This window comes from Perca fluviatilis, chromosome 18 (genome assembly GCF_010015445.1).
Source record: "Perca fluviatilis chromosome 18, GENO_Pfluv_1.0, whole genome shotgun sequence".
NCBI classification, from domain to species: domain Eukaryota; kingdom Metazoa; phylum Chordata; class Actinopteri; order Perciformes; family Percidae; genus Perca; species Perca fluviatilis.
Window position 1 is genome coordinate 10,192,525 of NC_053129.1, and position 16,361 is coordinate 10,208,885.

Sequence of the window (16,361 nt, forward strand, 5' to 3'; positions counted from 1 at the left end):
ATCCTATCATATCTAGAAGGCAAAGTCTAAAATCTAACTTAGAGGGATACCAAATAAGAAATCTAAAACAGTGTCTGTAATATCACAGACTTCTACTGAAACCCAATGAGCAATTCATTTGCTTTGTGGAAAATGAAAATATCTGGGCAGGTATTCTAGTAATATGGGCTCATTTTCCCTTTTCACAGCTGTTAAAACAACTGTAAAATGACACTTGTTTGTGTGTGAATTATTGAGCCTTTGATGCATTGCCAGTGAAGTAGAGCCAAGAAATTGTCACTTGTCAGCAACAAAAGATATAGCCTTGGCTCTCTGGACTCCACATATAAAATAAAATTGGACTGCACATAATATAAATATGTGCAAACAACTGAATACACCAGCAATTTGGGTCAATGGACCCTTTCTTGCTTGCGCTTAGACAGACCAACAGACTGAGAGAGACACAGAAGAAGCAGCAATTTACATTTTTTTCATAAAGAAAAATATTTTTCTTCTACCTGTATCCCATAGACGGGGTCCTCTTGGAGTCTAATATGGGCTTTTGGGCTGTCCTGGACACTGCCTAATGAGGGGACGACCTCCCCCAGCAGATCCCTCAGCGTGTCCTCCTCTCCGCAGCAGAGCTCTATAGCAGACACTGATACAGTCAGATCGGTCCAGGTCTTCTCTCTCCGCCGCTCGATGGCGCTGTACAGCCAGGAGATGGCACAGGGAACCAGCCCGAGCTTCTGGATGCTATCACCGCTCCCCACCATGCTGGACCAGGAGCCTGAGGCAGACAACAGAGCACACAAACACAAACATACAGTACATACACATGCACATGCTAGCCTTTAAACACATGGGCACCCCCATACACTTTGAGAACCACCGTTTTTTTATATCTGTCGGTTGGTCCGTCCACCACTTTGGTCCAGACTGAAATATCTCAACAAATATTTGATGGATTGCTATTACATTCTGTACAGATATTCATGGTCCCCAGAGGCTGAATTGTAAAAACTTGAATCCCCTGGCTTTTTCATCTAGTGACATCATTTCTATCCGTCTAATTCTTTTTTGGTTTATGACCAAATACCTGCAAAACTGATGACATGCGCTAACTCAGCTGTACGTTATTGCTAATTAGCAAATGTTAGCGCGCCACAATGCTAAACTTAAATTGTGAACATGGTAAACACACCTGCCAAATATTAGCATATTATGTTAGCACTGTCATTGTGAGCATGTTAGCTGCTCATGCTGATGTGAGCATTTTGCTCAAAATGTCACTGCGTGTTTGTTTCATTTATTCAGGGAGGCCAACTTGGGTGTGTAATATTAGCTAACAAGTTATTTTAAGCTATATTGCATGTAGTCTGGCTCAACGGAACGGCTGTACAGTACATAGCTAGGATAAAGCCTGACATCCATCGCTTCTATCACACGCCAGATATCCAACCTTCTCCGCTATCTGTATTGCAAGGGCACCGTGGCTGTATCCGGAGCTTAGCGCTGCCCAGGACGGTTGTGCTTGGTTTATAGAAATACAAACAAGCCAGAGCGGGTTTTTTTCCATATCCAATTCATGCTAAGGGAAAGTGGACTTGTGGAAGTGCACTCGCTTACACTAATCACAAGATACAGTACAATACATAAACTCCCAAACAGGCACAAATAAAGATGGAGCAAATTTACAGAAACACACCCAAAAACACTTTCAGATTTGCTCTTGGACTGGTGCCATGCTGTATGTCCAAGTGCACTTTTGCCCCATATTAGTTTTGAGTTATGGGCCTGTTTTACCATCTCTTATCTTATCCAAACTCTAATTGAATGAGGATAAGAGAATTGGTTTACTCCAATTAAAGGCCAAGCTGCCTGCCGTTATTCAGAGAGAATAGTATTCTGTAGGGGAGATTGATATCCCCTGGCTGGGGGCCACATGTAGTTTGTATTGGCCAACTAATTCAATCAGATTTACGGAGAGTGGCGTCATGTGAAAAAGCATCTCCAAGGAGACCCTGTCCTTACCCCGTGTGTGTGTGTGTGTGTGTGTGTGTGTGTGTGTGTGTGTGTGTGTGTGTGTGTGTGTGTGTGTGTGTGTGTGTGTGTGTGTGTGTGTGTGTGTGTGTGTGCGCGTGCGTGCGCACCGCAAATCTATTAAACCCCTCCACTGACGCTAAGTGCAGGGTTCCATCTCTCTAATAGCAACATATTACAGTCCATTTTGTTTACAGTCCCCTCTGAGCTCAGCGCTTCAGCAAAATAAAATATTTGTGTCTTTTTGTGCAGTATGCTGAAATGTCTATCAGGCCAAATGGGAAGCATATGCGTTGCATAATTGATGACCAGGCTGTTATTTACAAAGTAACAGATAGACAGGTTATGAGAAGGAGAGAGTTGAAATGGCAACCCTTTTCTGTCACTACTGTGGAAAAGTTGAAGACAGAAAAAGACCAACGGAGCAGGAGACACGGGAAAAGAACAAGGAGGCTGGAAATGTGCATCAAGATTGATAAGAGGACAGAGAGAGAAAATGGAGACCGAGAGTTTAAGTGATAAAGAAAGAGTGAACGATAGCAGGAGTGGGAGCGAGAAGCAGGAGAAGGGGAGGGAGGGGTGGATGGCCCCTGAGCTCAGATAAAAGCGTCCCACTCTCATCTTAAGATTTTAACCCGTGGCCTCTCAAAGCGACCGATTACTCACCCACATCAACACATCCCAAACCCAGAACACATCCATCGCTGCCGCTGAGCACACAGCGGATGACATCAGCCAAGACGCCCGCACACACCTCAGCCTGGTCAGGAAGAACAAAGGACAGAGGAAAGGAGCATCTTGTGATTCATCTCCAGTCTAAAATAGTATATCCAGTGAAACGAAATAACTAACATGCTCATTCTGTAGATTCCCTTGGGCTCAGATAATGTAAGCAGAGCGTGGAGAAGGTTGAATATAATTGATGGACTGTGTAATTGTGGTGGCTATCCAGGCCCTATCAGTTTTCAGGTCATCAGACAGAGAGAGCAAACCAACCGTGGTGTGTAGTGTACAGAGGCGAAAATATGCATGAATACTTGAGAAAACACAGAATGTGCCAGACTACCTCTATCAAAGTATCTGTCAATGTCACAAATGGAAATATTTAAAACCATATTCGAATTATGTTCATCAGTAACCAGCACGAAGAAACCAACCTGGCTTGACTCTTGAGGATAGGCAGCGTCAAAGTTGAAGGTCTTCAGAAGACTTTTGCCCTCTCTGCCTAGTGTCATTGTAGCGCGTGGTTGGCTTTTGCTGACTGGTTCCATGATGGTCACTCTTTTCTTGGACGAGTCAATCCGGAGAACAGGTGGTTGGCCTTGGCCCTCTGACAGCGTTGGGCTCACCCTCAGCACGACTTTGACCTGTACACCAAAAGAGATGGAAGCATGTCGAAAATTACAGTATGTGATTAACTGTTTCAATACCAACAGACATTTTAAATTTGATGGGGTAAACATACTGTAGCTGCATGGCTCTAGGGGCCGTCAACGTCAGTCTGTCTGTCCAGTCTGAAATATCTAGACAACTATTAGATAGATTGCCAAGAAATTTGGTACACACTTTCATGGTCCCCAAATTATACATTTTAATATCTTAACTGGACCCGTAGCTATTTTTCTTTACTTATACTTTAATATAATATAATACTTTGGTTTATGACCAAATACCTACAAAGCTAATGACATTCCGTCAGCTTTAGCTTTACTTTACTGAGTTTAGAGCTAGTTAGTCAATGTTAGCATGCTAACATATTAAAATAACATGGTGAACATGGTTATATCCGCTAAAGCATCATCAGCATGTAAGCATTATCAATGGTGAGCATGTTAGCATGCTAACATTAGCATTTAGCTCAAAGCACCACTGTGCCTAAGTACAGCCTCGCAGAGCTGCTAGCATGGATGTGACTCTTGAAAATGTGTTTTCTTGTAATTTGTGTTTAACTGACCTAATGCTGTAAGGTATGGAGATCATAATAAAAGCACCAAGCATTATGTGAAGAAAGAATGTCTAGTCTAACACTACCCTGTTATCCTGCATACTACTAGCATAGGCTACTAGTGCAGCCAGCTAATGTTAAGTCTAGAGCAGCTACAGACAGAAAGATAAAATGCCTTTTACAAGGGTTGAGTGTTCACTACTATTTTACTTACCCTTGTGTACAAACTGTATACATATTTACAGAGAATGGCGAAACATTTTAAACTGAGACAGCTTGAGTAGAGAATTAATTATTAAATGGAAGGAATGAGTCAGTGCTTTTACAGAGCTGCATGTAGCTATGTAAGTGATTTCAGAAGAAGCCTGGGATCTACAGCTAAGAATGTGAGCGGCATATAACTTTAAGTTTTGAAAATAAAAAAAACAATAGCAAACGGAAACTTATGAAAAAAGAGTGCCAAAACAGCAAGGTTTAAAAATATCTTCATATCAAATTCAGTGAGTTTTTGGGGCAACCTCTGGCTCACCCAGTAGAGTATGCCCACCATGTAGACTGAGCCCTTGGTAGCGGCCTGGGTTCGAATCCGACCTGCGGCCCTTTGCTGCCTGTCATCCCCTCTCTCTCCCCCCTTTCCTGTCTATCCACGGTCGCTGTCCAATACAGTCAAAAAACGACAAAAAAATTATCATTTAAAAAATTCTGCGAGTTTTAGCCATCTTTGAGTCCGAATCCAAAGAAAAAACATTTAGAGTGTTAAAAAACTGAAATATATTATGCCACAAAATCTTCTCATTGGTTGTGTAAAGCTGCCTGTTAGGCTGTCAGTTACAGTTATTTTTATGAATTGCTTTTGTTCCTCAGAAATCTGACATCAATGGAAGTAATAGACCGACTTCAGCTCTGAGCCCCATGCTGCTCAGCCATCGGAGGCTAAGATACTATTGTATACAACATGTGTTGGAAGAAACCTCGGTTGAAAAAAGGGACGCCTTGGCAGAACAAAGTAGTAATTGTCACAAAAAAAATTTAGCATTGGGATGAAAATCTTGTTAATACAGGCACTTCCAACTGCATGGCTATGCATACCTCCTGCTATATTTCCGCATTGGCATGACATCAATTCCTTAATGCAGTTCTCTACAGGAAGCCTTTGGATTTAGAGGCTTTACGGTCTTAAATTAAGTTAGAGCCTGAATCTGACAGCCATTTAACAAGGCTCATAGGTCTTAGTCTGCAGGAAGACAAGGCAACATTTACCTCACAAAAGACAATAAGCTCTATTAAGGGTTATAAACCAATCATAAAGATATTTTGAATCAGGGTTCAGGTCTGCAAGATTGCAAATAGCCCAAGTCGATTGCGGTTTTCTTGAAATTGTCCAGGACTGCAATACACCACGATGACATCATCCAGCACTGACAATTTGAATATCTGAAAATCATATTCCATCTGCCACATGAGTTTTCCGGTAATTTTGAAGGATATTTTTTCTCTCCCCTAATCATAATTGTAATACCTTATGCAAAAAGTGTCTCCCTAACCCTATTGAACATGTGTCAAACTATATTTATGAGGGTTAAATTATTCAAGAGACCCATTTACAAGTGAAGAAAATCCTCCTCCGCTCTCACACACAATTATATTCCGGCACGCAGAGGCACACAGAGCTGAGTGCTTGGGCAGGCGTGGCTGGCCGTGGGGTCTGTCTGAGCCCTTATCTGTAACTCTAGACTAAACCCAAGAGTCCATCTATCTGAGACAAGGGGAGGGCAGGCAGCCATATTGATCTCCCCAGTTTTTCCCAGAGGAGGTGAGTGGAGGGGAGGGGAAGAACAAGATGGAGACATTAGCACCACATTACAGTGTATCCTAAAGAAGGCGTGATATAGGATCGCCTCCAAATTGACTGTGATCTCTTTACTCTGCAACAGGGGTGGTAAAAGCACTTCCAAGGTGGTGGTTGTGGGCGACGATGGTAGTACATCCTTTTTAAAGGTACACCACCAATACAGCCCTATTCCATGTATTTACCAGGGGTTGATGCATAGACTTTATAAGTGAAGTCAAAGCCATTGGCATATACTGCATCCAGCATAAACCCCCGCCCCCTCCATGATAGCGAATGGGACATGGGCCAAACTAAAATAAACATTTCACCAAAGATGGTTTCAGTCATTTTAGGTACTTCTTATCACACTAATGTTTGTCCATGTGTTCATTTTTTACAATTAGTTATTTGATGCTATAAAAACAGGGTGAAATGTCATGATTGACAGCTGTGATTGACTCGCGATTGGTCAGGTGGGGGTGTATGGGCGGGACTTTGATACCACCACTTCACCACTTTTGTATATTTTCTATTTAAATGAATATGGACTGTATGTGCATTTTATAAAGCATACAGTAGATAATGCATGTCGTATGTCTCTTTACGACACGCATTATAGCCGAAAACAGGTTGTGTGCCTCTTCTATTATTGAGCATGTGGTGTGTTTTTTTTCATGAAACTGTCCTGCGCTGATGTATGTGATGGGCTGCAAAGAGCCGCACAGAGTCAAGAGTTCAAATGTGTTGAACTCTGAACCAAAGCTGCACTGATCTTGGTGAGTGCAGCTAATTGCTGAAGGCAACTGTTTGTGCTGTGATAAAAGATGGAGAATAAATGAATATGGTGTGTTTCTGAGCATAGCTAGTAAATCATAATTTATTATTGAGACCAAACTATAAAAAAAAAAATGTTGTTGGGTAAAATATTAGCCTTCAGTTTAAAGATGCAGTAGGTAAGTCTTATAAAACTAACTTTCTGTCATATTTACTGAAACTGACCCTATGTTCCAGTAGAACTACATTATGTATTATGTAAAAAAATAAAAAAAAGACAGCTCCTCTGGCACCTCCTACAGCCTGTAGTGCCATTGGCAGAATTCCACCGCTCCCGGTCGATTTTCTCCAATCAGGGCCACAGGGGTGGTCTATCTGCCTGTCAATCACTGCTCAGGCACACGCATATATAGCGTTCTCCCCTCCCCCCTCCCCGCGCACGAGCTGCAGAAAAGTTTTCCAAAACTCTGTGAATAATGGAGTGGCTTTTCAGAGGTGGCGTGGCTGCAGGATTTTAAAGATCTGAAGAACGATGCAGATGTAGCCACATTTCCTCTCAACGGGTAACATAATTACCATGAAGATTTATCTTTCACTTGGTTATTAGTAGTCAAAAGTCCACAAAGCTACGTTGGTGAGGATGATAGTAACGTTAGCACATTGGTCGGTCTGATATGATGCTGAAATGGCTAACGGTAGCCTGCTAGTTAGCATCGTTTTACTGTTTGTGAGTAAAGTTAACGTTGTGTTAGTGTTTTAGTTATTGAAAATGTTGTCTGTCTGACATGCCGGCAGTTCTGTCAAACTCCGTTGTGTGGGAGGGGCTTCGACATTTGGCACTAATATAACGCCATACGGTTTGGGCTGCAGCAGAAAGGGAGGAGGGACTGAGAAGTTGTCGATGTTCTAATTTGTTAGCAAAGTCCTGGCTCTTCACAATCTTACCTACTGCAGCTTTAAGCTGTCAGGTTTGGTATAGAAACGCTGGTCGAGTCATATCCATAGTGATGTAACTACAGTTAGCAATGCTAACATTGTATCCTAGATCAAACAGTAACACCTAGCAAATAGCTAAAATATTGTAAAAAAGGAATAGTTTGTTAGTTTCTTGCTATGGGTTGGAGGACAAGACCAATATGAACTTTTATGTGTGTACAGTATAAAGCTAGAGACAGTGGGTGTTAGCTTAGCATAAAGACTAAAGGCAGGGGGAACTAGCTAACCTCCATCTGTCCAAAGTTCAAATACAAATCCACCAACCAACACCTTTTTACTAATAAACACATTATATTTCGTAATCCGTACAAGTCAAAATGTAAAAGCTGTGGTTTTACATTGTATTACATGCTGCTTCCCCCTGCAGTTTTTTATGCTAAGCTAACTGGTTACTGTAGCTTCATCCTTAACGTGCAGACATGAAAGTGATGTCAATCATCTCATTCAACTCTCAGCAAGAACATGCATCAATGTATTTCCCAGTATGCCAAACTATTCCTTTAAAGGTGCCCTGCCACACGTATTTCATTACTTTGTGGTAATGTCTGAAGTTCTACCGAGGACTCTGTAACATTTTTTGTGGAAAAAATGCCTTGGTTACCTTGTTTCAAGCCATTCTAGCGTGGTATAAAAAGCCTACCGGAAGACTCTGCTCGATTTCTGCCAGTTTTCATTAATATTCAACAAGCTAAGCTGTTTGAATCTGATTGGCTAACAGCTAGCCAATGAGAGCCTGGCTGTCAGAATCCTTTACCCAGCCCAACTGGGCGAGCTAATGAATAGTAATGAACTCAGGCAATATGATGTCAGACTGACCAGCTTTTGTACTGGGCCTGATTTCTCTGCTTATTTCTTTTCAGTAGCTAGAGCGGACAAAGGAGGTAGCAGTTCATTTTCACATTCACAACATAACACAAACACATATGGACCTAACATATTTCAAAAAATGCAAGTAAGAACAGTTTTGTATGGCAGGGCACCTTTAAGTATTTATTTGCCATTAAGTTGTTATTATTATCAGTTAAGTATGGCAAATATTGACTAGTAAAATGTTGATCCTTAATTGGACTACTTTGACCACTTAGTATCCTTTTATGGGTGCTTACAATTAATCATTCACCCAATTTTAATTAATAGTAGTTGGAAAGAAAATGCTGGAATTATTACCAAACTGCACCCCAACCAAATGTGGTTCGCTAAAAAACAGAAAAGTCTGCCTCTACTGTGCATTTACTGGAATGTAAAGCCCAATGGTCTACCTTGCCAACACCAGGTGAGTCTTTGGTCCTAGTGGCAGCTTGAAGCAGGCAGGAGGGGACGGGCAGCGGGTTTTTCTGGATCATCTCCCTGAAGCAGGTGGAGAAATGAGCGGGAGCTGGATCAGAAGCCTGGCCTTTTTTCCTTAACGTCAGATTGAGCTTCTCGGCTGCCCTACAGGGAAGAAGGGAGGTGGCATGTCATATCACTGAAACTTGTGGTGTGACCAGTACAGCCCTGCTGCAGATAAAACCTATTTTTATACACAACAGTTGCTGATGGAATATAGATATATTACATGTATACGTATTACGGTATATATATTTACCGGGCTAAAAGGGACATCGCAGCAGTGTTGGCGATGGTCACCACTCTGGATATGTGAGGGATCTTTGAGCTCGTCTGCACGGTCCCGGTGTCGCCACATCCCGGCGCAGCATCATCTGCAGCCTTCCAGGGGAGAAAGCTCATTATAAAAATCCAAATCTGTAATTGCACTCCAGCACCCACTCCAAAAGGGGCTATTATCACAGGAATTACTCTAGGGACAATATGGAGTGTGTCTGTCTAAGTAGGGCATCTAGGCTGAGAGCACAGTGGGTTAAACAATACACCATCAGTCATATAACAGCTCTAGCTAGCTGCATGTGGAGTGTGAGGAATAGTTTGTGATGGCTGTAGTGACTGCTGTCTGACTTTAAAACATGACTCAGAATGGAGGAAGTGCAGTGAACATACTGTCACTGTTTTTTACACACACACACACACACACCCTCAGACAAGCAGCTTTATGTAAAGCAAGACCAACACTTACACAGCTGTAGCTCAAAGGCATGTGTTTCGCAGTCATTCATACATGTGCCGTCTGTATGCAACATGGCCTATTCAGCATGCGTTTGCTACTGCTCAACATGAACTCGCCAAGCCTCGCCATGGGCAACATGTTTGTAACGGTGCACTCATGTACCGTACCTCTCTCAAGCTCCACGTCTCATCAATGTCTCAGCCTTTATTTAGGGCAAGACAACAAAGTCAGCTCAGTTATTTTTCTTTTAATAATGTCCGACCATAAACAGCCAATTACTGCCACAGAAAAACTGCAGGAGTCGTTGGTTTGGAAGGTGACTGGGAGGCGAACAGAGACAGGGCTAAGTAAATATACGTAGCCAGAGGTAATATGGATACATATAGATACTCCACCGCTCCTCCTCTTGTCTTCTGGTTGACTCATGGCTTCTTTAATAACCTTTTTTTATCTTCACTTTCTCTTCCTCTCTGCTCTGATTTCTGTCTGTATTTGCTCTCGCATAGTCTTTTATTATCTCTTTCTTCCTCTCCCGCCCTCCACTCCATCACTTTAAATCGTCATTTCGCTCCAGTCCTTTCTGCTGCCTCCCATCTTAAACACTTCTTCCACTCTCTTCTTCTGCAATCCATTTTTACTCCGCCCTTCTGTTTGTCTCCTCTCTCTTTCGTCTCCATCTACTTTCACGCATAATGTTTCACCGCAGCCACATAAACCTGTATTGATCTGCTCTCATAGCGGAGACCCACCTGGCTAATTCCTCTAAAGCCCAGGACAGTTTCATTTGGGTAAGATGTTGCATTGTTATTATCAACTCTGATTAGCGAAGTCGATTAAAAGTAATATTGCCATACAATATTGCTCTCGAGGCTTTTTCGGTCCAATTTACCATCCAACCCCACCATCCAACTTCCTGTTCTCCCAGCGCGCATAATGATAACTTTGGCAGCCTTACCACTTGAAATTCCTCATACTTTTTGAAACAATGGGGGCTTGATTTCAGAAAGAATTAGACAAAAGCCAGCTTCTTATTTGTAGCTAGCGACAGTCGATTTTGCAGATTTGATCAGCTGGCTAATTAAGCTAATGCTAGCCCCATGAGCTGGAAAAAAATGCCTTTGGCTGTCAAATATTTCAAGAGGACTCATTAAAACGAGAATTATTGTAAAAGGAGTCTTAAATATGCACATGATGGCTTGTATACATGATGTAATGCTGAAAGAATTAAGCTAAAGCTAAATATGTCAGGGACAAAGTCCATAGTTGAGGACCCATGTATGAGACAGAAATTTATAAAAAAGTCTTGCATTGGTCTTGTATTACAGTGTAGAGCTACTGTTAGTTAGCAAAGTGTGATAATGAAAAAAGTAAGATCAGACTGATTCATTTTTACATATTTAGGCTGCTTACATTACGCCGCTTGGACAAGCAAGACAGATTTTAGGCTAATTCTTTAGTGTCCGTTTTAGGCCTATGTGTTTTTTAATGTTACAAGAGTAGTAACTTTTAAGAAGAGGGCATTAACTCATGTGTTTGGCTAATGTAATGTCACCACAGATAATGGGTTTGGCCGGGGTTCATGCAGTGTAAACTGCAGTACAGGGCCGCTAACGTTAGCCTATAATCTGAACATATCCAGGACCAGACCCATATTGAGGCTACTAAATTCCTAAAATGTGATAATATCAGTGTGTATGGAATGTATTTATGTATTTCCAAATTACTATATTAAAACTTTTTTTTTCTCATACCAGTATTTTGTATTTTATTTCGATACCTTTGATTAGCAAGGATCGTCCATATGGATCAAAAGTAAAAACCCACCAAAGTTGAACCACCAACACTATATACAACATCTAAAACGCCCTCACTCACCTTGTACAGGTTTAACAACCTTTTTCATTGGGGACTTGGGGGAGGGCGGGCTCAATGGGGTGGCTTCCATCACGGTAATGCACATTTCACCAGCCGCCCTGTTAAATATGACCATCCCCCCCTATTGATCACAAGTGCTTTTTGACTGGCTGGTTTTTATGACAGGGGTAAATCATGACCCAATTCCATTCCATTAGCAAAAGTACTTTTAAACAACGTCCTCAGCCATGGGATCTAAATAGGCTCCGATTAGGCACTATGAATCATAGCTTTGCTGACACGTGCACCCGTAAAGACGTACCTTACCCACATAGCTCATTAAAAGGGGAACGCTCACTAGACTAGGGGATGTGTTATGTGTGATATAGTGGTAAGAGAAGGCTTTTAGGGGTACCTTATGGTTAGGGTACATGGTGACACCATCAGGATATGCAGATTTAGAAGCGACCAGCTGCTGCTGCTCCTCTACCCAGCGGTCCATATTGGGGTTGGGGAGCTTGGGCCCCCTCCGTCTGAGGGTTTGAGGGGTCCTCTGTGGCGTCCTCGGGCTTCTTGGGCTGTGAGGACTGTGGGTGCGACTGCGTGGTTGATGCACAGCCGTGGCGGCTTCCCTCGGAGCTCTGTCTACGTGCTTTGTCTCACTTTGTCCCAGCAGTGTACCAGTGCTAAAGCTGGGTTCAAAGGGAGGCTTAGCTAATGACTGACCCCTGCTCAGAGCCAAGTGGACGGCCTCTTGTTTGAGCTGGTTCAGGTTCACGCCACAGGCTCCACACTCGCCCGGCTCCCTCTCTCTCTCCCTGGAGTCATTGGTGGACCGACTATGGACGCGAAGGTTGTCATGAAGAAACGCAGACAGGTCCCCGGAGTCCTGCAAAAATGTTTTGTTTTTTTTTAAGTGAAAAAGTAGATGAAAAATGTTTACATTTAAAAAGAAAATTGGCAAAAAAAAAAAATTAACAGTTAGGTGCTTGATGCTGTGTTTGAGCTCTATTGTCACAGAAGAGACCAACATAATGAGATCAGAGGTTCAGCACAAGCTACTGGTGAAGACATAATAAGCTAATTTGCTTTGTTTGATTTCTGGCTTGAGAACTATTTACATGAATGATCACTGAGCTTACGGAAATTGAGTCATGGGAAGGCACTGCAAACAATCTTAGCACTTAGCAAAGTAATCATTGAGTCAGTAGTATTGATTAATACTACTCCTCTCATCTTTAACAGTCAGTAAGCAAAAAAATGACAAAATCTAGCTGGATGACAATAATCACATTTAATTTAGAAAATTCTGACAAGAGGTCTGAAAAGGTTGAATCGTACTATTTGAAAAAGTTGGGGTCCCAGTTGGGGTCCCAGCATATACCCAGGCTGTCAATCTAATAAAATAAACACCAAGCCATCAACTTGCTTTTCATCCCGAAAAAGACACTCTTGTGTCACATCCCGTCTGGTCTGCCCTTGACAACCAAACAGCCATATTCTACTGCTCTTCATGCTATTCATCCTGCACATATGTTACCGCACTGCACATAGCTGTACATACTGCACATATCTGTCTATATGGTTCATTCAGTATATCCATATTTATTCTGTTTCTCTTATTATATATTCTGTTAATACACTGCATATATCTCTATCTATATTATTCTTAATGTCACTGCTACTACATTGCACATATCTGTACATGTTGTTCATACACTGTTCATATTACATAGCCATATTTATTCTGCTCTTATAACACTGCAATATATTTCTTGTCCTGTCTATGCACTACCTGTCTATAGTTGTATATCGCATTGCACTTTTCTGCTTTTTTTTTGCACTTCTGGTTGGACGCAAACTGCATTTCGCTGTCTTTGTACTTGTACACTGCACAATGACAATACAATTGAATCTAATCTAATCTAATCTAATGTCTTCTATAAATTTCCATATCCAGGGGCAATTCATCCACATGCATGCCCTGCTATTCTCTTTATTCTACATCAAATTGACAAAATAAACAAATTCTACCACCAGTATATTTCTGTTTCAGGTGTGGGTGTCTTGCATTTATCAAATAGAAAAGATGACAGACACATAAAGGACGAAAAGTGCTCTAGTAGCCAGATGGGCGACTCAACTTTCCATTTTAGCCCGATTGCAAGCCCATCTAAAAAAACAAAGATGACATCACAGAGCCATGATGCTTTTGAAAAATCATGCTTGGATCAATAAACCTGCAAGGAGCTATAGCTGGCTTATCAGATTTCTTCTGACCATGTATATGGCCACAAGATACCATCTCTCTCCTGCTCACACTGTGTACCGCGCTCTGGCCTGTGGTCTCTCTTAAAAACATGACCCCACCGTAGCTGTGCCCCATCCCACTTAGGAGGACAAAAATAAATAGCCTTCCCTCAATGGAGAGGACTGTGGAGATGACACAGGGATGTCGAGATGAAATATTCATGCCCATTTGGAACCACTCACGCAGCAACGGCACTGGTTTACTTTGTCGATTGGAGTGTTTGATGGATGTTAGTGGTGACAAATGTACAGATAGATGAAGAAATGTGTGTGCATTCCTCCCAGAGTCAGCACTGTAAAGACTGATGTGCCCACATGAATATTAAAACCCTTTCTAATTGACTTAAACATACAGCACTTCAGAAAATGTGTCTAAAATGGCAGCTCTATTAACAAAGTCTGTGTGTGTGTGTGTGTGTGTGTGTGTGTGTGTGTGTGTGTGTGTGTGTGTGTGTGTGTGTGTGTGTGTGTGTGTGTGTGATGATGATGATGTCAGGGCTGCAAATCGTGATTATTTTCATTATTGCTCAAGTAATCAGATAATCCCTATAAAAAAAAAATTTAAAAAGAAGAAAAAAACGTCCATTACAATTTCCCAGAGCCCAATCTAACATATTCATATTGCTTGTTTTGTATTTGCAATACTCCATACCCTAAAGATTTACAATTCACAGGCATAGCAGACTAAAAAAAAAAACAGCAAATTTTATTTATTTACATTTAAGTGCTGGAACTAGTCAGTTTTAAAACATTTTTATTTATTTTTTTTAAAAGATGCTTAAGCTTAAAAATGTTCTATCAATCGATCACAATTGCTGGTGATTAATTTTAACATCAATCAACAAATCGACTAATCTTTAAACTCTAGATTATATGTATATTAATCACGTTTGTGATTATCTGTCAACTATTAGGCTACCCTGGCCTATACCACCACCTGCTGAAAGGTCCAGAGATGTGTGCACTTGCATTTTGTCTATGCCAATATTTGACCCTATAGACACAATTTTAACAATTTATTTTTTATTTTTTCCTCATTAAGATTTCTATCACCCTGACTGCTTGCGTTTATTCTCCCCCCACATCCCTGACCATGCTCCATCATCAGAGCACCGTGGTTACTGACCTTGCACGAGAAGTGATGGTGAACAGCCAGGCTCAGAGCTTGCTTCTTGAGAGCAACAAGGGTCGCTGAGCACTTCTCACAACACGCAACTTTCCGATCAGACCTCCCAAAGTCAGGATTGGCGGACATAGTGCCTCTGCATATAGTCCCGCTACCAGAGGACATAGTACTCCTGATGCGGTCTCCGACGGTTCCAGGGAGGGACTTGTATGACGGGACAGCGTCCGCTCTCTGGCACATATTCCGATGTGGGTCGCCTCTGGATCCTCCGGCACCCTCAGGAGTGGGGCGCTCCTTGGGTTGGCACTCTTTCCCGGTAATACTTGCATAAAAGCCGACGGGCTCACAGTGATGTACTTCTGAGCTCTGAGTCTGAGAAAGAAATTATAATAGAAAGAAAGGATGTATGTGGGCTTTGGCAACGGGAAATTAGATGTCAATCGACGTGGACAACTGTAACCACACCCAAATGTGTGTGTTTTTTTTGTCTTGCAGTGCAACATCTTATATGGACTATAAAACTATATAAAGATCATGCAATGTGTTTACAAATTGTAACACATTCTGTTCTTAATGAATAAATCTGACTTACCCAGTGTGTTCCTCTCACCGAGACAGGGAATCTCTCTCCTCCTCCTCCTCCTCCTCCTCCTCCAGTCAGGAATGACATGACAACTTGTTAATATTTAAAAAGATATCCGAACAAAGGCAGGGTGCACCTTTAGTCAATTTTGCCAAAGCTCCGTGGATAAAAAGCAAAACTATTTCACTCATGGTAGGCTTAAAATGCAAAAATAGGACAAACTAAGGGGCCGGAGACACTACTGTCTCAGAGGTGGAGGAGTGATGACAGTGGCACAGCGGAGAAGGAGTGAGCGCACTGAAGAACACTTCATGAAATTCACTTGGCTATTTATTCTAACCTCCTCTGGGAGGCAGTAGTGTTCACACAACCAGTCAGAAGGAACCGGCTGTTGCACCGTTTGGCAATGGCATTCACTACATTTCAAAACATAATTCCCAAGCAATCTCTCTCCTATAGGCTACATAACAGTTCCAGATATATATGTAATGGAAGAGTACAATACAACTCCCATGATGTAGGCTAACTGTAGAAACTGCAGGTACATTTTACATTATGATTTCAAAATATCCTAGCCTTCTGAAGGTTGTTTTGTTACATAGGCGTAGATTTCAGGGGGGGGGGGGGTGCAGGGGATATGTCCCCCCCCTCCCCCACAATATTTGGAAAAAGAGGTAGATTTGTCCCCCTCAAAAAAGAAAGAAAGAACCCACTCCCCAAAAAGCGGTAAAAAAATAATAATAAAAAATAACCGCTCAAGGGGCTCAAACATGTTATAGGCCTACCGGTTACATGACTAGCCACCCAGCGTGAATTGCGGGTTGCGTTTCTCCAAAAGTTGAATCTTTCCCAACT

General features: G+C 41.9%; 1 protein-coding gene across 1 annotated transcript in view; it reads right to left on the reverse strand.

Moving 5' to 3' along the window:
* Positions 1-15,801, reverse strand: part of kif26bb (kinesin family member 26Bb) — a 30,017-nt gene extending 14,216 nt beyond the window's left edge. Inside the window, 8 exon segments of the mRNA XM_039782756.1 lie at positions 501-772; positions 2,692-2,785; positions 3,183-3,392; positions 8,831-9,002; positions 9,157-9,278; positions 11,903-12,376; positions 14,924-15,295; positions 15,516-15,801. Of these exon segments, the coding sequence (XP_039638690.1) occupies positions 501-772; positions 2,692-2,785; positions 3,183-3,392; positions 8,831-9,002; positions 9,157-9,278; positions 11,903-12,376; positions 14,924-15,295; positions 15,516-15,593 (1,794 nt within the window). The 5' untranslated portion in view covers positions 15,594-15,801.
* Positions 15,802-16,361: the final 560 nt, after the last annotated feature.